This window comes from Pseudorca crassidens, chromosome 7 (assembly GCF_039906515.1).
Source record: "Pseudorca crassidens isolate mPseCra1 chromosome 7, mPseCra1.hap1, whole genome shotgun sequence".
In the NCBI taxonomy this organism is placed as follows: Eukaryota; Metazoa; Chordata; class Mammalia; order Artiodactyla; family Delphinidae; genus Pseudorca; species Pseudorca crassidens.
The window spans coordinates 9,267,209-9,290,759 of NC_090302.1; the positions used below are offsets into that span (position 1 = coordinate 9,267,209).

At 48.7% G+C, this 23,551-nt stretch overlaps 1 protein-coding gene across 4 annotated transcripts in view; it reads right to left on the minus strand.

Moving 5' to 3' along the window:
* MVB12B (multivesicular body subunit 12B) overlaps positions 1-23,551 on the minus strand; it is a 206,706-nt gene that overhangs the window by 24,392 nt on the left and 158,763 nt on the right. For all 4 annotated transcript variants that reach the window (XM_067743301.1, XM_067743302.1, XM_067743299.1 and 1 more), the window contains exon 9: positions 22,559-22,618. In XM_067743301.1, coding sequence (XP_067599402.1) covers positions 22,559-22,618 — 60 coding nt within the window. The remainder of the gene's footprint in view (positions 1-22,558; positions 22,619-23,551) is intronic.

Sequence of the window (23,551 nt, forward strand, 5' to 3'; positions counted from 1 at the left end):
GGCAGGGCATGCCAGGAAGACGAGGGGGCACAGGTGAGGAGTGCCCGCCGGGCAGAAGGGCCAGGCCCGAGGCTGCGGGGCTGGGGAGCAGGGCCGTGGGAATGGCCTGGACACCACGCAGGGCAACCACGTGGGTCCATGGGTCTTAGAAATGAGTTGCTTAGATTAGGTCAGTGGTTGTTAAACATTTAAAATAATATTTTAAAACTTTTTAGCAGTAGAATTGCCATAAAACGGGCTTCCCTACGTAACGCAGTTGAGCTGCCTGGTTGAACTCAGCCACTACTTGAAGTTGTCGCCTCGGAGACCCCGGGGGGGGGGCGGGGCTGCCAGGAAGGTGACGTGCAACCATCCCAGCATGAGGGTGACCGCTGGGTGCCCACCCAGTAGGGTGCAGACCCCAGCCGCAGCCGTGGGCTCCCAATGCCCTCCCAACCCCCAAAGTGAGCTGCCTGCGGCAAGGAGGCATTTCTGAGGGCCATGCAGAGCAAGGAGCACAGCTACGGGCTGAGGGGCTTTAGGGATCGTTCTAGAAATGAGGGGAAGCAGAAGCTTCCGGAGGGTTTTACTCCTCCCAAGGGGAAATGGTGGGGAGGCCGAGGCAGGCAGCAGACTACCACTGCAGCACTGCGTCCTCAGCCACCCTGCCCGTGGTCCCGGAGGCCGACCCAGGACCGACACAGATCCAGGCTGGCGCTGGGTGCGGGGGCGAGGCCTGGGCTGGCCCTGGCTGTCCCGTGTGAGCAGCAGAGGCGAGCAGCCCTGAGCAGCCACAGGGACCAGGTGACACTGGTGATGGGACTGTGGTCCCTACAAACAGAAGGGGCGGGGAGGGAAGGACTTGACGTGGCAGGGTGACCTCAGGCAGGTCTTTCCTCCTCTGAACCTCAGTGAACTCATCTCTAAAGAGGGGGTCACATCAAGAAATAAATGTTGGCAATGATGTGGAGCAAAGGGAACCCTCTTGCACTGTTGGTGGGAATGTAAATTGGTACAGTCACTAAGGAGAACAGTATGGAGGTGCCTTAAAAAACTAAAATAGCACTGTCACATGATTCACTGCTGGGAATTCACCTCAAGAAAAGGAAAACACTAATTCAGAAAGTTCTACGTACCCCCGTGTTCACAGCAGCATTATTTACAACAGTCAAGATATGGACCAACCTAAGTGTCCATCAATGGATGAATGGATAAAGAAAATGTGGTACGTGTACAGTAGAATAGTCCTCAGCGATAAAAAAAAAAAAAGAATGAAATCTTCAATAAAACTGAAAGCTGGTTCTTTGAAAAAAGAAGCAAAATTGATAAACCTTTAGCCAGACTCATCAAGCAAAAAAGGGAGAGGGCCCAAATCAATAAAATCAGAAATGAAAAGAGAAGTTACAACTGACACAGAAATACAAAGGACCGTAAGAGACTACTACAAGCAACTGGATGCCAATAAAATGGACCATCTGGAAAAAATGGACAAATTCTTAGAAAGGTACAATTTCTCAAGACTGATCCAGGAAGAAACAGAAAATATGAACAGACCAATTTACAAGTACTGAAATTTAATCTGTGATTAAAAAACTCCCAACAAACAAAAGTTCAGGACCAGATGGCTTCACAGGCAAATTCTATCAAACATTTAGAGAAGAGTTGACACCTGTCCTTCTCAAACTAAACTATTCCAAAAAAATTGCAGAGCAAGGAAGACTTCCGAACTCATTCTATGATGCCACCATCATCCTGATATCAAAACCAGACAAAGAAAGATACCACAAAAAAAGAAAATTACAATATCACTGATGAACACAGACGCAAAAATCCTCAACAAAATACCAGCAAATTGAATCCAACAATACGCTGAATCATACACCATGATCAAGTGGGATTTATCCCAGGGATGCAAGGATTTTTTCAACATCTGTAAGTCAGTCAATGTGATACACCACATTAACAAATTGAAGGCTAAAAACCATATGATTATCTCAATAGATGCAGGAAAAACTTTTGATAAAATTCAACATCGGTTTATGATAAAAATTCTCCAGAAAGTGGGCATAGAGCTAACCTATCTCAATATAATAAAGGCCCTATACGACAAACCCACAGCTAACATCATACTCAATGGTGAAGAGCTGAAAGTGTTTCCTCTAAGATCAGGATCAAGACAAGGATGTCCACCCTCATCACTTTTATTCAAGGATGTCACAAAGAAAGAAAACTACTACAGGCCAATATTGCTGATGAACATAGATACAAAAATCCTCAACAAAATGCTAGCAAACAAACAGAATCCAACAGCACATTAAAAGGATCGTACACCATGATCAAGTGGGGTTTATTCCAGGAATGCAAGGATTCTTCAATATACGCAAATCAATCAACGTGATACACCATATTAACAAACTGAAGGAGAAAAACCATATGATCATCTCGATAGGTGCAGAGAAAGCTTTCGACAAAATTCAACACCCATTTATGATAAAAACCCTGCAGAAAGTAGGCATAGAAGGAACTTCCCTCAACATAATAGAGGCCATATATGACAAACCCACAGCCAACATCGTCCTCAATGGTGAAAAACTGAAACCATTTCCACTAAGATCAGGAACAAGACAAGGTTGCCCACTCTCACCATTCTTATTCAACATAGTTTTGGAAGTTCTAGCCACAGCAATCAGAGAAGAAAAAGAAATAAAAGGAATCCAAATCGGAAAAGAAGAAGTAAAGCTGTCACTGTTCGCAGATGACATGATACTATACATAGAGAATCCTAAAGATGCTACCAGAAAACTACTAGAGCTAATCAATGAATTTGGTAAAGTAGCAGGATACAAAATTAATGCACAGAAATCTCTGGCATTCCTATACACTAAGGATGAAAAATCTGAAAGTGAAATCAAGAAAACAGTCCCGTTTACCATTGCAACAAAAAGAATAAAATATCTAGGAATAAACCTACCTAAGGAGACAAAAGACCTGTATGCAGAAAATTATAAGACACTGATGAAAGAAATTAAAGATGATACAAATAGATGGAGAGATATACCATGTTCTTGGATTGGAAGAATCAACACTGTGAAAATGACTCTACTACCCAAAGCAATCTACAGATTCAATGCAATCCCTATCAAACTACCACTGGCATTTTTCACAGAACTAGAACAAAAAAATTCACAATTTGTATGGAAACACAAAAGATCCCAAATAGCCAAAGCAATCTTTTTTCTTTTGCGGTACACGGGCCTCTCACTGTTGTGGCCTCTCCCGTTGCGGAGCACAGGCTCCGGACGCACAGGCTCAGCAGCCATGGCTCACGGGCCTAGCCGCTCCGCGGCATGTGGGATCTTCCCTGACTGGGGCACGAACCTGTGTCCCCTGCATCGGCAGGCAGACTCCCAACCACTGCGCCACCAGGGAAGCCCCAAAGCAATCTTGAGAACGAAAAATGGAGCTGGAGGAATGAGGCTCCCTGACTTCAGACTATACTACAAAGCTACAGTAATCAAGACAGTATGGTACTGGCACAAAAACAGAAATATAGATCAATGGAACAGGACAGAAAGCCCAGAGATAAACCCACGTACATATGGTCACCTTATCTTTGATAAAGGAGGCAAGAACATACAGTGGAGAAAAGACAGCCTCTTCAGTAAGTGGTGCTGGGAAAACTGGACAGGTACATGTAAAAGTATGAAACACTCCCTAACACCATACATAAAAATAAACTCAAAATGGATTAAAGACCTAAATTTAAGGCCAAACACTATCAAAATCTTAAGAGGAAAACGTAGGCAGAACACTCTATGACATAAATCACAGCAAGATCCTTTTTGACCCACCTCCTAGAGAAATGGAAATAAAAACAAAAATAAACAAATGGGACCTAATGAAACTTCAAAGCTTTTGCACAGCAAAGGAAACCATAAATAAAACCAAAAGACAACCCTCAGAATGGGAGAAAATATTTGCAAATGAAGCAACTGACAAAGGATTAATCTCCAAAATTTACAAGCTGCTCATGCAGCTCAATATCAAAAAAACAAACAACCCAATCCAAAAATGGGCAGAAGACCTAAATAGACATTTCTCCAAAGAAGATATACACATTGCCAACAAACACATGAAAGGATGCTCAACATCACTAATCATTAGAGAAATGCAAATCAAAACTACAATGAGATATCACCTCACACCGGTCAGAATGGCCATTATCAAAAAAATCTAGAAACAATAAATGCTGGAGAGGGTGTGGAGAAAAGGGAACCCTCTTGCACTGCTGGTGGGACTGTAAATTGATACAGCCACTATGGAAAACATTCTGGAGGTTCCTTAAAAAACTACAAATAGAACTACCATACGACCCAGCAATCCCACTACTGGGCATATACCTTGAGAAAACCATAATTCAAAAAAGAGTCATGTACCAAAATGTTCATTGCAGCTCTATTTACAATAGCCAGGACATGGAAGCAACCTAAGTGTCCATCATCAGATGAATGGATAAAGAAGATGTGGCACATATATACAATGGAATATTACTTAGCCATAAAAAGAAATGAAATTGAGTTATTTGTAGTGAAGTGGATGGACCTAGAGTCTGTCATACAGAGTGAAGTAAGTCAGAAAGACAAAAACAAATACTGTATGCTAACACATATATATGGAATCTAAGGGAAAAAAAAAAGGTCATGAAGAACCTAGGGGTAAGACGGGAATAAAGACACAGACCTACTAGAGAATGGACTTGAGGATATGGGGAGGGGGAAGGGTAAGCTGTGACAAAGAGAGTGGCATGGACATATATGCACTACCAAACATAAAATAGATAGCTAGTGGGAAGCAGCTGCACGGCACAGGGAGATCAGCTCGGTACTTTGTGACCACCTAGAGGGGTCGGAGGGAGGGAGACTCAAGAGGGAAGAGATATGGGAACATATGTATATGTATAACTGATTCACTTTGTTATAAAGCAGAAACTAACACACCACTGTAAAGCAATTATACTCCAATAAAGATGTTAAAAAAAATTACCTAAGGAGGCAAAAGATCTGTACTCCAAAAACTATAAGACGCTGATGAAAGAAATTGAAGATGACACAAACAGATGGAAAGATACACTGTGTTCTTGGATTGGAAGAATCAATATTGTCAAAATAACTATACTATCCTAGGCAATCTACAGATTCAATGTAATCCCTATCAAATTACCAACGGCATTTTCACAGAACTAGAACAAGAAAAATCCTTAAAATTTGTATGGAAACACAAAAGACTCTGCATAGCCAAAGCAATCTTGAGAAAGGAAAGTGAAGCTGGAGGAATCAGGCTCCCTGACTTCAGACTATACTACAAAGTTACAGTAATTAAAACAGTATGGGGCTTCCCTGGTGGCGCAGTGGTTGAGAGTCCGCCTGCCAATGCAGGGGACATGGGTTCGTGCCCCGGTCCAGGAAGATCCCACATGCCGTGGAGCTGCTGGACCCGTGAGCCATGGCCATTGAGCCTGTGCGTCTGGAGCCTGTGCTCCGCAACGGGAGAGGCCACAACAGTGAGAGGCCCGCGTACCGCAAAAAAAAAAAACCAAAAAAACAAACAAACAAAAAAAACAGTATGGTACTGGCACAGAAAAGAATATATAGATCAATGGAACATGATAGAAAGCCCAGAAATAAACCCATGCAATTATGGTCAATCAATCTACAACAAAGGAGGCAAGAACATACAATAGAGAAAAGACAGTCTCTTCAATAAGTGGTGCTGGGAAAACTGGACAGCTACATGTAAAAGAATGAAATTAGAACATTCTCTAACATCATACACAAAAATAAACTCTAAGTGGATTAAAGACCTAACTGTAAAACCGGATACTATAAAACTCCTATAGGAAAACATAGGCAGAACACTCTTTGACATAAATCGTAGCAATATCTTCTTGGATCTATCTCCTAGAGTAATGGAAATAAAAACAAAAATAAATTAACTGGGACCTCATTAAACTTAAAAGTTTTTGCACAGCAAAGGAAACCATAAACAACCTATAGAATGGGAGAAAACACTTGCAAATGATGTGACTGACAAGGGATTAATCTCCAAAATATGCAAACAGCTCATACAGCTCAATACCAAAAAAGCCCAAACAACCCAATCAAAAAATGGGCAGAAGATCTAAATAGACATTTCTCCAAAGAAGACATAACAGATGGCCAAAAGGCACATGAAAAGATGCTCAACATTGCTAACATAGAAATGCGGATCTAAACTACAATGAGGTATCACCTCACGCTGGTCAGAATGGCCATCATGAAAAAGTCTATGAATAATAAATGCTGGAGAGGGTGTGGAGAAAAAGGAACCCTCCTACAGTGTTGGTGGGAATGTAAACTGGTATAACCAGAGAACAGTACTGGAGAACAGCACGGAGCTTCCTTAAAAAACTAAGAATAGAGCTACCATATGATCCTGCAATCCCACTCCTGGGCATGTATCTGGAGAAAACCATAATTCGAAAAGATACATGCACCCCAATGTGCACTGTAGCACTATTTACAATAGCAAAGACATGGAAACAACTTAAACATCCATCAACAGACAAATGAATAAAGAAAATGTGGTATACACACACACACACAGAATACTACTCAGCCATAAAAAGGAGTGAAATAATGCCATTTGCAGCAACATGGATGGAGCTAGAGATTATCACACTAAGTGAAGTAAATCCAACAGAGAAAGACAAATATCATATGATATCGCTTACATGTGGAATCTAAAAAAAAGATACAAATGAACTTATACACAAAACAGAAATAGACCCACAGACATATAGAAAACAGATTTATGGTTACTAAAGGAAAAGCAGGGTGGAGGGATAAACTAGGAGTTTGGGATTAACATATTCACACTGCTATATATAATATAGATAATCAACAAGGACCTACTGTATAGCACAGCGAAATATACTCAATATTTTGTAATAACCTATAAAGGAAAAGAATCTGAAAAAGAATATACGTATGTATGTGTATATATACACACATACATAACTGAATCACTTTGCTGTACACCTGAAACACAACATTGTAAATCAACTACTTCAATAAAAAACTTTTTAAAATAAAAAATAAAATAATGAAATCTTGCCTTTGTGACAACACGGATGGACCTTGAGGGCATTATGCTAAATGAAATAAGTCAGACAGAGAAAGACAAACACCATCTGATCTCACTTATATGCGGACTCTAACACACAGCAACAACAGCAACCACAAAACCAAGCTCACCGTGCAGAGAGCAGACGGGTGGTTGCCACAGGCAGCGGTGGGGTGGGGTGCACGAAACGGGTGAAGGGAGTCAAAAGGCACAAGCTTCTAGTCACGAAATAATTACGCCATGCGGGGGGGTGTACAGCCTGGTGACTACAGTTATTAATACTGTGCTGCATCTTTGACAGTTGCTAAATCTTAAAAGCTCTCGTCAGAAGTCAAAAAATTGTTACTGTGTATGATGAGGGATATTAACCACTTATTATGATGGTCGCTTTGCAATATACACAAATACTGAAACATGTTGTACACCCGCAACTAATACAATGTTATATGTCAATTATACCTCGATAAAAAAGGTGGCTTGATGATCTCTACCGCCGGGGCCTACTGTGAAGGCAGGACGAGGTGCGGCAGGTTAAGGGTCCGCCTGCCCCAGCACCAGGCAAGCACGCGCTGCACATCTGCTGGCTACGTGGGGGAGCCCATCAAAGTAGCCCCACTTTCCTGCTAATGACCATGGTCTGGGGACTCCAGCTCCCAGGAGGCTGGAGGAGTCGGGCAGTCCCGGACCAGGCCTTCAGGCAAAGTTTGGGACAATGCCGCCACCTGGTGGCTGCTCAGGCGCATCACGGCTCCATCGGCACCCATCACATTCCCTGCCCCCGTGCTGGGCGCTGGGGCCAGGTGAGAGCCCTACGAGAGTGGCAGGGGATGGACATGGGCACACCGGAGCCTTTAACCCAAATGGGCAACACAGGACGAAAGCAGCTTGGGGGAGAGAGCATAAGAGCATTTCTGCCAATGGCCGAGGGTGGTCCCTGAGCAGCACCCAGGGGGTGCCACAAGCCCGGCTGGAGACATATGGAACCAGGAATAAAGGGATGGGAAGTGGAAGCACTTGGGGGGCAGGGTATCTGGAGTTACAGGTGTGGAGCTGTTTCGAGAAAAGCACCCAGGGTCGGAAGACAAGAAGATGGGCCTGTCACTTGGGGCCAAGAAGGGAGGAGGAAACCAGCCCTGACGATGGACCCAGGGACCAGGGAGGAGGGCAGCAGTGCCTGAGCTGCACAGGCTGGGGGCACGGTAGTTAAAAACACATGGTGATCTTGGAAGGGGCAGTTCTGGGTGGGCAAAAGTTCAAGAGAGCAGTGCTGACATGGACAGGCGAGTGTGGTCTCTCCTCAGGCGTGGGGAGAGGGTGGCACCCAGCTCTGAAGAGGCTGTTAACAGCAGGCTGATCCGCCTTTAACACACGCAGGTCCTGACTCAGTAGGTCTGGGGTGGGGCCTAAGATTCTGCATCGTCAACCAGCTCCCAGGTGACCTGATGCTGTGGGTTGGTTCCGTGGCCCAATCAGTGAGATGTAGGAGCGGATGTGGATGGGAGTGAGCAGAGAGGAGACCAGAGACATCAGGGCTGAGGGGCTGCTGAAGAGGGGCTGGGGGAGAGGGTGGGGAGGGCCTCGCTTTGGCTGCTTTGAGGCCTTGCCTGGGAGACGCCCACCTGGGGCCGCCCGCAGCAGAGGTGAGGGAGCGAGCCCAGCGCCAGGCGCCCTGCAGGGGCACCGTCACGCGCTGGGGAGACAGCTGTGGGCTGTGCCACCTCTGCTCTTCCAGAGTGTCCGGCTCCCAGGGTGGCGGGGACGCCCAGGGCAGCGAGGCTGCCTTGGTTAGTTGGGGGCTGGCCACAGAGAGCGCGTGGAGGAAGACGGAAGCCCGCGCTCCCAGACGTCCAGAGCCGGCCCGGAAGCGGGCCGCAGACCTGGACGCTGCCCTGCCGGTGTGGGCCCGGCAAGTGCGCTCCCAATGGCAGGGTGGGGGGCGGGACGAGGGGCGCAGGTGGGCAGGCCAGGGTGGAAGGGCCCTGGTGGGGGGTCGGAGGCCAGTCTTTGTGGCCAGGGGTAGGGACACGGTCACTGCGGGAGGGGGGTATAGAAGGGTCTTCAAGGACAAACTGCTAAACTCCTGTTTCTCTCACCCTCGGGGGCGGGGGGAGAATCAGAAGTACACACGCCGCCTCCTCCTGACTCACGGCCCAAGTTCGCCGCCGCCCCAGGAGGGAGCCAGGGACCCGCCGCACAGATTGCTGTCCGCCCACCCCTGCCCTTGAGATTCTTCCCTTTGTAGGTTATCTTGGCTGGAGAAAAGCACCTCTTGTTTTCTCTAACTCCCCAAATGAAATTTCAACATATGTCCCCCGTCATAATCCCCCTTAGGCCGTGGATAACCCTTCCCACAGACGCTGTCCTCTGCCTGGGATTGCTGGCCCCAAAGTGTTTGCCCAAGAGACTAGGGCCGCTTCTGGAAGCCCTTTCACTCCCTTGGGCAAACACTGAGTACCTTTGAAGGTGGATTTGGGCCCGGATCTGTTGACTCAGGACATTAGCCTCCTGCATGAGGAAAACCTGCACTCGCGTACAAACAGCAAATCCTTTTTGAATTAAAAAAATTTTCAATTAAAAAGCATTTTGGTTCGTAGAGCTGAGCCCAGCCGAGCGGCGCCCGGCCCTGGCCACAGCGCCCTCTGGTGGGCATGGGCCATCATCACAGCAGCAGGAAGTCCAGGAAAGAGACGTCGCTGTCAGGGGCTCTGTGGGGCTTCCCTGGGCCGGGGATGGTGGGCCCCTGGCAGAAGACCCTGCCACCAACGTATCAGACCTCTCGAGACACAGCACGCGATTCCCAGATTCCAAGAGCCTTTTGTCACGGTGAGGCCAGCATCCTGGCGGTGGGAGATGCCGACCTTGGTTTCCAGCTGCACTGGGGAGGCTCTCTAGCCCCAGCCTCATGGCAGAAGGAGGGTGATCAAACCCCCCACCCACTCTTGAGAGTGAAAAAGCAGTCCTCCATGTGCATCAGAATCAAGGGTCTGAACCAAAGCCAGTGCTGCCTGGACCCTGCCTGGGGTCAGGGTGGGGCTGAGGGCAGGGCAGGCATCGGCATTTCTTAAAAGCATCCAAGGGGCTTTAATGGTTAAGCAGGTAGAGAACCACTACCTGAAACCTTTTGCTAAATAAAACAGAGGGGAAAGAAGTAAAGGCGAGCACACACCCTCCCACCCTTCCCTCCCTGGGTCTTGTTAACTATCAAATCAACGAGAGGGCTCCAGACAAGGAACAGCAGTAAGGGATTGTTTTTAGAACCTGAATTTTGAGATGTGGAAGCTGAGGCTCAGGGAAGGATCAAACTTCCCAAGGTCCCCGAGGGCTGGGTGAGGCCAGGGGCGGGGACAGGCACACTGCTGGTGGGGCAACCAGCCTCAGGACCGGTGTCTACACGCACCTCTCATTCGGGTGGAATTCCGAAATGGGGGACAGGTGGGGTCACAGAAGGGCCTGGAAGGATGTGGCAAGAGCGGGTCTGAAGGAGCCCAGGCTGGGCCTCAGGGCCCTGGCCAGGTGAAGACAGGTAGGGGGAAGTAAAGGAACAAGACACCAGCCAACTTGAAGTCTGGATCAGGGCTGGAGTGACAGTCACGGCGGGTCCCCAGGGCAGATGGGCGGTGGGTGAGGTTCTGAGCAGTGGCCCCGGCCGTCCCCACAGCCTGCCTTTCCCAAGCCTGTCCTGGCACCTGTCCTGGCCCCATGGGCCAGGCCATGACACCTGCTGTATCACCCCGGGTTCAGCCCCTCTGGGAATTTCAGCTCCGGAAAGCTTCCTCTCCTCACACAAGGACTCTGTGTCCCCCCATCTGTTTCTGGAAGCCTGGCTGCTGGATCTCGGGTAACCCTGGAGAGGAAAGGGCCAGGTGCCATTGTGAGGAGTGGGCCCTAAGGGGCCTCACGTGCCACGGCGCAGGCCTCCTCCGTGTGCTGGGAGGGCTGACAAGCTTGTAGAAGGGCTCTGTCCAGAGAAGGGCTGTCACGTGCAGACTGGGGCCTGGGGGATGAAGGGAAGCCAGGACTGCCCCCCAGACCTGGCGGGGGGGGGTCCTGAAATACCCCCAAGCTGGGGAGATGCCTTGTTCATCCCCTCACTTGCTGAGAGCCCACAGCTGGGCCTGGAGGTCAGGGCTCCTGGACTACAGCCCATGAGCCCTGTGGTCACTAATAAGGGGACAGAAGGGGTAGGAGCTGCCGTGTCCCAAGCCAGGGTCGGGGACAGAATCCTTACGCCCAGTGAAGCTGGTACTGCTGTCCTTCCCACGTGAGCACAGCGGGGCTCAGAGAGGGGAGGAGCCTGACCGAGGCCACCGGGGTCGGGAAGCAGGAGGGTCCCACAACAAGCCCACAGCGGGGTCGGTGCGACCCTCGCGGGAAGCCTCTTCTGTATTTCCCTTCTGGCTTTCCTGCTGGGCTGCTCAGCTCTGACCCGAGAGCAGCAACCCCAGAGTCAGAGACCCTGAGCCCCACCCAGCCCCACTGCTCAGCCTCACCCTAAATGAGGGGCTGAACAAGGACCCCTCGCGACCCACCTGCTCCAGGAGCAGGCACCACGTCTGTATGGGCACGGGGCACGGCTTCCGGATGAATGCATGGACCATGTGCCGATTCAGGCCATACCTCTTTTGACTCTGGGGCACCCAGGTCATTCTCATCAACCTCATCAGTACCCCGTCCCCCTTTCCTGCTCTAAGCCGGGGACTCCCGGGGGGAGGATGGTGACACCCACCAGCACCCTACACAGCCTGCTACCCTGGGCTCAGTGCCGCGAGAGCCCCCCCACTCTCAGGGCACCCTCAGCTCAGGAGCACCTCCACCTAGGAACCGACAGAGCATCAAAGAGCGGTGAAGCGACTCCTACGTCCCCACCTGGGCGGAGCCCCAGCCCCTGCTCTGGGAGTGAGGCGTCAAAGGTTTCTGCACAGACCTTTCCCCACACATGGCTTCTCAGATCTCCCCTCCCTCTTCCTGTCAAACACCACACCTCTGTGCCTTTTCGAATGCTACTCCCTCTGGGACATTCGTCCTCCTCCAGGGAGGATTAATCACTAGCTTCCAGGGCCCCACATCACTTTCCATTTCCTCCTTAAGTGCAGGGTCAGGATGGGGCCTCAGACATTTCTGTAGCTTCAGAGGCTGGTAGAGGCTGTGGCCCAGAATAGATGGATAGATGGATGAATGAATGAATGAATGAATGAATGATGGATGGATGGATGGTACAGGCTGTGGGGAGGGGGGAGGTGAATGGGTGGATGAATGAGTGGATGGAGACACAGGTGGGTGGATGGACGGGTGGATGGATAGGTGAGTGAAGGGACAGATCAGGCTCTGGGGACAGCTGAATGCAAAGGAGAGAAGACAGCTAGCCTAGGGACTCAGTTCTCAGGTAGGGGGCAGGTCATTCTGGTCTTCAGTCTTTGGAAGCAGCAGTGTGGGCTGTGGGTCCTCTGAATTCCCACAGCCTCTGAGCGTGATGGTGTGATGGCCCCTAATCCGTGGTATTTAACTCATGGAGGCAAAGTGCTGACCCCAGGGCTTGTCCACATCACCCCTGTGAATCGTGAAATTATGGGTCGACATGTGATCTGTGTTTGTATCTCCATGCACAGACATGGGCAAGCTGGAGGTTCACACACTAGTGGCCTGTGTGGTGTTTAAAATAGTTATAAACATTGAAAGTTGAAGAGACTTTGCATAAAATGCCAGCATTTTCCAGATTTTATAAAACAAATAGGGGGCTATGGCGATTTTGGACCTTCATTCTTGCACCCCAACCCTTAGCCTCACACAGGTGAATGAAGGCTGCTTCCTTTAGAGAGAGGCGTGCTTTCCAGTTTGCCGCAGTCCCCACCATTCCCTACGAACTGCCCAACCAGAGTGTCAACTGCCATTTTATCCCTGTGAGTGCATTTTGTGTGGGCACGTGGGGACAAAGTAAGCAAGAAAGTGAAATATTTCTGCACCCATGACTCTTAAAAGTAGAAAGATGAAAGACAGAGAAGGCCATGCATTTTAAGGAAAATGGGGGAAAGCACATTCTGTGGTGGCACTAGGACTGCTGCGTGATTAATAACAAGCTGACTTCTCCTGGCCCCTCCCAGGCTGCAAGGCTGGGGGCCCAGGGGGTACCTGCGGGTCCAGCCATTGGTGTCGGCATGGGGCTCTGGGCAGGGCTGGGGGCTGACGGACGCCTTTGTGGCTGAATAAACGCCGGTTCTGTTGGCAAAGAGCCATGGGGGCTCACCCCTCAGTGAGTCAGCGTGTCAGAATTCAGCTGAATGTCACCTAAAAATGGATATTTGTATTTTCCCCCTCCTAGGTTATTTGTGGAAAATATTTAAAACAATGCCGCTTTCTGGCACTGATCTCTGAGTGGAAAAGGAGAAGCCATGGATGACTCTGGGAACGTGCCCTACCCATTCTTTATCTTTATGGTAATTTTTTTACCTACATGCTGGGCAACCTTCTAAGAGTACAACTGGCGGGGGGCGGGTATTACTTTCAAACTTGGGGGATGAGAGTTGCCAAAAGGACAGAAAATGACAGAAAAATCCTTTTATGATAGACGTCAAAAGACGGAATATTCATCTTGACCTCAGTTCTGCATGACCCAGGTATACAACTCATGACAGTATCCAGGGCAGGTAATTCTGTCCACCAAACATCGCTCCCTCATTTATATGATGAACGCCCTGGGCCGCTGCAGGAAGCGACCTGGTGACCTGGGTGGCGGCTGCTGCTTGGCGACACCACTGCCGACAGAACCAAAGAGGGTGGGGGGGAGGGGGACGCAGACTCTCAGAATTAGGAACTCTATTAATATAATCTACCGTATTAATATTCCTGCAGAGAAAAAATATGATCATCTCAATGGATGATTAGAAGACATTTATCAAAAGCTACCATCTAGGGCTTCCCTGGTGGCGCAGTGGTTGAGAATCTGCCTGCCAATGCAGGGGACACGTGTTCGAGCCCTGGTCTGGGAGGATCCCACATGCCGCGGAGCAACTAGGCCCATGAGCCACACCTACTGAGCCTGCGCGTCTGGAGCTTGTGCTCCGCAACAAGAGAGGCCATGACAGTGAGAGGCCCGCGCACCGTGATGAAGAGTGGCCCCCGCTCACCGCAACTAGAGAAAGCCCTCACACAGAAACGAAGACCCAACACAGCCAAAAATAAATAAAGAAAGAAAAGGTATTATGAAAATAATTAAAAAAAAAAGCTACCATCTAATCCTGATAAAAACATTTAGGAAAACAGAAATAGATGGCTAATTCTTTAACATGATAATAAAAAAAAAGATATGTCTATATGCAGCAAGCCAAAATGCAGCATTATGGGTTAGTATAGAACTAGAAACTTCCGTCCAGACAAGGCGGCCCAGTGACCTCACCGAGCTGGCCACGGTGCCAGGTGAGGCACAGGAAGAGGGACAGGAGGAGGCAGTGTTGGTATTTGCAGACGACATAAACTCCGGCCTGCGAAACTGAAGAAAAGCAACTGAAAAACCGTCAGAAACAATAGAAGTCAGTGGGAGAGCCAGCCCACAAAACGATGCAAAAGTCAACAGCTCTTTGATACATAAATGACAGAAAATATAATGGAAGAAAAGATCCTGTTCATGAGAGCCACGAAAACATCAAACACCTAGGAATAACCTACAAAGAAGGGTGCAGGCTCTCCACAAAGAACGCCCTTCCACTCTGCTGAGCGACAGAAACAAAGACCCGGGTGCAGGCTTTTCACCAATCGTTCCTCTATTAATCTATATATATGCTCAGTGCAGTCACAATAAACATCTAGAATGGAGAGTTTCTCCCCCTGAAAAGATTCTCAAGTTCAGCTGGAAGAATAATCATGTGAATATAATTAGAAAAATTGAGGTGGGGCAGACAGGAGAACTAACCTTATATTAAAGTTGATTATAAAGCTATCAGATTCAAAGCAGTGTGGCAATCATAAAAAGAACAGAGATGAACAGAGTCAAGAACAGAGTCCATTGATCCACTTACAGATGGAACTGTCCGATAAGAGTAATACTGAAAACTCACTGAAGAAAGTAAACACTGTTGTGAAAACTGGCTAACACTTTAGGATAAAATAAAGCTGGATCTAGATCTTACCTTCTAATAAACTTCAGATGGATTCAGTAGTTGAAAAGTATTTAATATGTTATATATATTAAATACTTGTGTTTTATATATATTAAAACACAAAGGGTATGAAAAAATATGGGCGAATATTTTTATAATCTTCTAAGTAGGACATGAAATCAAAAATAAAACCTTAAAACAAAGACAAAATTGCCCATGAAAAAATTAAAAACCATTGTATAGCAGAACACATCTTTAACAAGGTGAAAAGCCACTGGTTGAACGCGTGTGTGTGTTTGACCACAGGACAGAAAGGAGGTTGTTGCAAAGAACATAAAGAACTCAAAAATGAATGAAAGAAGCTAAATAAGCCAATAGAAAAAACTGGGCAAAGGGCACAAACAGAAGAGATTCACAAAAGAAATACAAACGGCCAATAAACATATGAAAAGATGTTCACCTTTAAATACCAGTGATGCTTAGCTATAGTGAGGACGTGGGAAACAGGTACCCGCTCACACACCACAGGATGGGGGAGGGGAAGTTTAAATGGGCACACTCTTTTTGGAAGGCAAAATGGTAATACCATGCATTCTTCTAAGAAACACCCAGGGAGCAAAGACACACGTACAAGGAAATATATTGCACCGGTGTAATAGCAAATAATTGGAAACAACTCGAAAGTAAATCAATAGTGGATTGCTTAAATAAATTATGACAGTCATAAAAGGGAACCATATGTAGTCATTAAAAAGAATGAGGTAGGTTTGTGTGAAATGACATGGAAGGTTGTGCAAGGTACACCGGTCTGTGCGAAAGCAAGATACAGAATATTATGTCCAGCGTTGAACTCCTGTGATCTTTGTTTGACACGTGTGTGTGTATGTGTGTCTCTCCCAGGAGTGGACCACGGGGGACTCTCACCTTTGAAATGTTTCTGTAATGTGTGCATTTTAATAAACACGCACAACCTTTGCCCTCGGAAAGAAAACACTAAATATTAAAAAATCGATTCTGATCAGCAGGGTAGCTGCTTAAGATGACAAACTGCCCATGATGTCTGCCGCAATTTATGGGGAGAGAACTGATCTCGTCTGTGGCATCAAACAGTGGTTCCCAAGCTGTGGTCAGACTCCTGAAGAGTCCAAGAAGTGGAGGTCCCCAGGCTACTTCCCACATTTCAAAAGAAGCCTAACACTTCTTTTATGCGTTTGGAATGGCTGTCCATTAAACTAATTCATTAGGTGCCTTTGTTTTTGGCTGAAATTATCTCAACTCAGTGTGACAGCTCTGTAAAAATTTGGTGGCAGCTCTATGTCTTTGAACAATATAAAAAAGGGGAGCGGAACAATATATAAGAAGGGTTAACTTCTATTTAATTAACTTTTACTTAATAAATGAAGTAGGCAAATTTCTTTCCCAAAACATATCAGCTTCCTGACTGAAAAAGAAAGAAGAAAAGATTCTGGGTGTTGAAAAATACTAAGTCTCACAGATAGAAAACACCTTATTTCCTGCTGCAGTTTAAGACCTGACCACTAGATGGTGCAAAGAGATCACACATTTTGCAACATCTCCCTCTACAAAATTCTTAACATTAATAAGCACAATGAAAGCTTTCCAAAAGTAGAAAGAATGAACAATTGTGCTGGGATATGAACATTTTGCTTTTATAAAATTGGACTCTGCCATTTCATTACTGATACAAAAATCTTCTGCCTCACTTTCTTCCTGCATATGCAGATCCCAAATCCAGTCTAATCTCATATATTGCAAGGGCTTGCAGAAGTCCATGCAAAGTGGATGTACAGAAGTTGGATTCAAAAATTCTTTTTACTTCGCGATGCCAAATGTGTTTCCATTAATTTCACCTCAATGCCGTGACGTAAATGCTAGTGGAATCTGCCCCAAGCTAAATAAGCAATAAGCCCTATTTTTCAATACACAAACACATAAAGATGTCAGCTCAAACTGTTTACTAATTAACACTTAAAAAGACACAAATTAGATATGCGTGGCTAAGAGCAATTATAATCAAGACGAATTTCTCCAGTCATTTGGGAACTGAAAAAAATGCCTAATTGCTGGAACCAATGTTTTAAAAACTGAAATCATGCCAGTTAGCAAATATGTTCATTTAAAAAACATTCCACGTGACTACACTCTTGAGGATTGACTACAAACATAAGAACAAGAAAATATTTAGGTATAAAATTAAAATTTTAAGCTCCTTTAGATTTATAATTTCTTCATTAAATATGTCTGCAAACAGCAGCCTATAAAAACCTGTAGCAATTAAGTGGTTAAATGAACTGCCTCCCTTGTCAGTTTTAAAGGAGTGATTAATATCAGATCCTCCCTTTACTAATTAGACTCTCCCTTGTCTTTCAGCCTTAAAGCCTAGTGAAAATGGAGGCTGTTTGCTCCACCAGGAAGTGTGGTGGGCTAATGGCGCTCCCTTGCCACGGTTTTGAGTGTGGTGCCCACCGAAGGGAGGGGGAGCACTGTGGTTTTCCATGGAGGGTCAGCAGCAGGCGGGGAAAGGGCTTTGTGTGCGGGTCTGGAAGGCACTCTGGATGCCTCAATCACAGGAATTGTCGGCTCCTGTTTTTAGAGGCTTGCAGTGTTATGTACAAGGCATGGAATCTACAGTCCAGGCCACCTCTCCTGGCCACCACTCGTGAGACAAGGGACAGGGCAGTCTGTGAGGGAGGCGAGGCTGGGGATGGACGGGCCACAGGGGACGGTGGGGTAGTGGGCGGGGAGGGAGGATAAACAGGCTGCAGGAAAGGTAACCGAGACACAGGAATTATTTTAGAAGCTGCTGCCGGAACTGAGGAGCTGGGGAGCTCTCACCCTGGCTGCGATGGGGCGTCCATCCGATGGAGAAATAGGGTGACTGCTTACAAGGGAAATAAAGGGCGGCTGAGACACAGAATATTTATATGCCCATTTTCTCACTCCCAGAGAAGATGCTTCATCACGGGGTCGGCTGCGAAATTACACTTTTCCCGACTCTTGAACAGAGAGAACCTTTTGTTTGGGCAACAGGGAGGACAATAGGGGCTTCACTGGGACACAGCCCTCCGGGGTCACGGCCACCCTCCTGCAGAGCCAGACGGCTGCTCCCCGGGGCAAGGGGGCCAGGTCAGGGCCAGAAAGCACTCCCCCCCCACCGCCGCCTTTGCTGCTGACAGCTGCCACTGGCTGCTCCCTGGTCGCCTCCCAGGGCGGAGGGGAGGTAAGCAAACACACACTCTCCTGCCTCGGGGTAATGTACACGGCAAAGCCCCTACTCTGAGCCTCGGAAGGTCACAGACGGCAAGAGATGTGGCTGCTAGAGGGCGGGGTCGGGCCGCAAGGAGGCTGGGCTCAGCGCTGGGGACCAGGAGAGGGACAGCTTCACAGCAGGAATTGGTTTACAACCTTGGCTTTTCCGCTTCAACAGCCCATGCCACCTGAGCGCGTCTGAAGAATTTTTTCCCCCATATCTGCCGGATGGCATGGGCACTGATTTTTATCATGACCTTCCTTGGGGGCCTTTCATGAAACGTAACCAGGTGCTGCGTACACCACGACTGCCGGGGCCTCCCGTCAGTGCCACAGCAGCAGCCTTGGGACCAGCACTCCGGCCAGGGTGGGCTCCCTGGGCCTGCACGCCAACCTGAGGAGGGGGAGGCCAGGGGACTTGCCCCAGGGTCCAGCCTAGGTGGCAGATTTGGCATGCTACCCTGGGGGGCTCGACTCGAAAACTGTGTCCCTCCACTATGCTGTGTTGCCTCCATTGTCTACACTGTCCACAAACGTCCCTGCAGACACCCGGTATCTACACACCCACGCGGCGGGCGGCTCTGGCCCACACGGCCAGCGAGCCTCGTCCCACCTTCCTGCTGGAGAGCCGAGTGGCACGCTCTTGCTTAAGCTCGTCAGATTCCCGTGTTGGCGGGCTGGAGGCGCACTGTCACCCATTGCGGGGAGGCGACACCTCATCTCTTTGCACCTGTTACTCAGTTCACGGCGGGTCCGCGCTGTGGTGATGAGGGCCGCTGGGGACAGCACTCCTGGGCTGGCTGTCGGTGATCCCTCGGGTCCCTAATCACCAAGCTCAAGGCTGATGGGGTGACGGGGCTTGTTCAGGGGGTGACCTGTCCCCGAGGCTAAATGGTGGTGACAGGGCGCACGCAGGCTAAAATTCAGAAGCATCCCCCAGGCAGGGCAGGGTGAGTAACGTTCAAGTTGGCAGGAGAGCGGGCCCGCGCCAGTCCTGGACGGGAGGCAGCATGATGCCTTTGGGGCAAGCACTCCCACTTCCTTTATAGCTGCGGTCACCCAAGCCCAGGTTTCTGCTGTGAGCTGGGGTGACACCACGTCTCCCAGGGGGCACGGACGGATAAGGGAGGGGAGCGCCTGCCCCAGACAAAGCAGCCCCCACTGACGCTGGGCTCTCCCCGCTGCTTGGGAATCCCAGGCGAGATCCAAGGGGGTGTCTGGGATGGGCAACGGGACAGCGCAGGTCACGGTCAGCCCTGAAGTCTCCCGCCTTCTTGGGGGACGGCGCTTGACAGTGTAAATGTGGGGAAAGCAAACCCCCAGTGGAGCACCCCTGCCCCAAGACCCCTCCCCAGGCACATCCCCCGCCCCCACCAGGGCAGCCAGACTGGGAATGGAAAGGGGCAAAATCATCCTGACTAGGGGGACCCCAGCTACTCAGGGCCAACCCACAGAGCCCGAGTGTGAGGCCAGGGGGCTGTGGGCAAAGCTTCTCCTCGGCCTCCAACCCTCGGAGCTGTGCTGAGTTCAGCGGCTAAAAGGGGAAAGTTCCAGTTTATTTACAGAGAAAGTCCTCTGACCTTGTTGCAGGAGGAGGAGCCCGTTCACCAAAGTGTGTAGATGTCAATACACTAATCACCATTAAATGCACGTGGATGGCTGGTGGAAATAACTTTTAAATCCTCAGAGTAAATAAAAGTCTCCACGGCACCCTCGACTTCAGTGGTATCTGTGATGGTTTTATGCCCTATTTAGTGTTTCTAACCTCTCCCCGTTCCCCTGTATTTTCTTTAACTCTAATTTCTTTCAACAGAGAACACAGACGTGTGTTTTTAACTCATCACTGAAAACAAGGAAGCAAGCCCAAGCTTGGTCAACGGGGCTGTCTCTCCTCCGCCACCAGCAAGAGGGCAGCTGGCCGGGCTGCAACAGGACAGACTTACACCGACTCTCCCCGCTTCCTGTGGACCGGGGGAACAGTAGTAACAATGACCATGACCATGACAGCAGCCGCTGATAACTAACTGGGCAGTAGCCACAGCAGGTGCTGTTCTAAGCCACTTCCGTGACTGTCTTGGTCAAACCCATAAATGCTACAGGGCACTTTTATTACTATCCTGATCTGACAGAAAAGGAAACTGAGGCTCAGAAAGGTTAAGTGGAGGAACTGAGGAGTCTGCCCCACCAGGCTCTGTTCAGAGCACCTGACATCAAGACGACGCGTTCACACCAAACACATTTTTGGCCCTTTCGTGGGGAAGAGAATTAAGAGAACTTACGATGGTTTCCACCACATGTACTGGCTCTACACTGGGCTCTCTCCTATTTCCCCCCGTCCTGGTAACCTGAAGGCCCGGCCGGGGTCAGAACCCAGGTCGACGGGCCTCCCAGGTACCACTGTCCCCATCAGCCCCAACAGTAGGACAGGGAGCAACAGACTTAACGTCATAACGGAGCGGATTTGGAGTATGACACGCTAGGCCTCAATCTTGTCTTGGGTATTATTATTATTTCACCTCTCAGTCTCAATTTCTGCCCATGAAATGGGGAGGAACAATGCCACCTGGTCAACTTGGGGTGAGAATCGGTGATGACGGAGGTAAAGCCCAGGCCCAGAGCGGAGCATGTAGCAGGTGCTTCAGTGAACGGGGCTCTGGTTACAGCCCAGGAGGATGGGCGGGGAGAGAAGGGGCGACATTCACAGCTGCCCAGTCTCTGGCACTCACCACCTACCCCACCTACCCAGGGTGATGAGCAACTGCTGTCCACAGTGCTCACACATCTATCCATTTAGTGTTCGTGAGACAGGATCTACTGTTATCCTGGCTTTAAGCGGAGAGGGGGCGTGACCACCCGACCCCCACGCGCGCCCCTTAAGGTCTGTGTGAACTTGTCTGTCCTGAAAGGTCACAGGCCACGCATGGCCCTGCTTCACTGCCTGCAGCCAGAGCAGGTCCCGGCAAAGGCATTCCACATAGGCTCGCTGGTGCCACCCTGTGCGGGACCCCAAGCAAAGGCAGTCTGAAGCGGACGGCCGCCTCAATTTTGAGCAAGGTTGACCTGGGGCTCCATGCACATGTATATTTCTGGTGTGGTAGCCAGACATTCTTTTTCCTAAGTTTACCCCCACCCCCCAAAATCTATAGATGACAATCACGTTGGTTTTTATGATTTACTGAAAATCAAAGACAAAAGGGGACTTTTTTGTCTTGTTTTTGCTATGACAGGTTTAGAAATTTGTTGTACTACATTGATTCAATTTTCCTGGATTTCAGCCATCTTTCAATAATGCAACCTGCTTCTGCAAGCTGGGTACACAACAGAAAACCCAGAGGAACTGAGAATATTGAAATGGTTCTACCATTTCCATCTTTGAGACAAATGTGCCTCTCAGAGGAGAGCTGGCTGCAAGCATGTGACCGCTTAACAACCGTCTACATGTGAAAGACGACACGCACGCTAACGCTGTCTTATGAAAGTGGGGAGACCACCGGCAGATCTGACCTCTAGCTTGATTCCATTATCTCAACTCTCTTTCTTCAGAGTTGTCACATGTGCTCCAATCCTGGGTTTCTTTCTTTTTTATTAGGAAAACATCCAAACTCTTTCGAAACAGGCTGCCAGGTGGGGTCTGGCTATCAAGCACAACGGAATGAACCGTCATCCTCCCTCTAAATCACGAAGAGCCTCTGACATTTCCCCAAACTCCTACTGGTGGCAAATAATAAAACAGGAGGAAAAGCCAACTGTGCACACACACCCCAACCTCTACCTTCGTTACGCCATGACATTCTAAACAAAATGAAGCAGAACTGATTGTTCCGTGCATCATGTAAAACCTTCTGTCTTATTACTTTAAGTAATATACACATTAAAAGTGAGTTTCTTTTTCTCAGAAATAAACTTGAATGAAATGAAAGTATTTTTCTCAGAGGGTCACCCCACACCTAGGTCCCTCCTGTTCCTGGAACACAAACCCTAATGGGGATGGGAGACCCTGGGTCGAGTGAGTGATGACCCAGGCCCCCCACCTGTCCCACTCTGGGAAGCTTGCTTACCTCTTTTTCAATTTCTGCCAGAGATTTGATGGTGATTCCCAACAGATCAAAGGGCTGCATCTGAAAAAACAGATGAAGTCATCCTTTTAAACGGCTGGAAAAATGCTTCTTCCCATTTGCTCTCATTCACAATTGTGACACTTCAAACCCCCTTGTGATCTGGCGTTTTCTCCACTCCTTTTCCATGGAAACCATCGATGTGACTATAGTGACGAGTGAGGGTAAATGGACCAGTAGCAGGAGCAGACTCAGAAAACCTGGCCGTCACCGGGGTCCCTTCTGGTGGGGACCCCGGCCTAGGCACCTGTCTACAGCAGCCGGGGGGCGGGTCACGGCTCTCCTGAAAGACCATGACTGTCACCAATAATTTCTGCCTCTTGTGTCTCCTTGCCCACAGGAAAAGCCGGTGTGCTCTTTCTGCAGCCGCGGGGATGGAGGCGCCCACGGCTTCCCCACACTGCCCTGACATCCGTGTCTGTGTGCTGGAACGGGTCTAAGGAACTCCACGAGGCAGGCAGCCAGTCTTCTGCCTGGGACTCCTTGGCATCAGAGAAGGAGCTGGAAGGAATTCCGGGTCTTTGAAAATGCAAGGTAAATGAAGTAACTGCCCATCAACTGTCGTTTAAGAAGTCAGTGGTGGTGGAAAATGGTAACACTGCATTTTAATGGGTATTTCTGTAACTTCATAGAGATGGGGATCTTTCTTGAAAAACACTGGCTTTTCCAGACAGCATGAAAAATCAAATGCACATGGCAACAAGAGTCAGCTGGAGGCCCAGAGAAGCCTGGGCTGAAATAATACACAGTGAGGGGTGGAGGGAACCTGGTCTCTGAGGTCCCTGGTCCGAGTCCCCTCAGGGGTCATCAGTGGTCTGTATTCCCGAGGGGTAACAGCCCAGCCTTCTGCAGCCCAGGCCAGCAGCTGGCAGCCGCGGATGAACAGGTGAAACCTGAGAAACTCTGACAAAACCCCGGGGCCTTCACAGTTCTGAA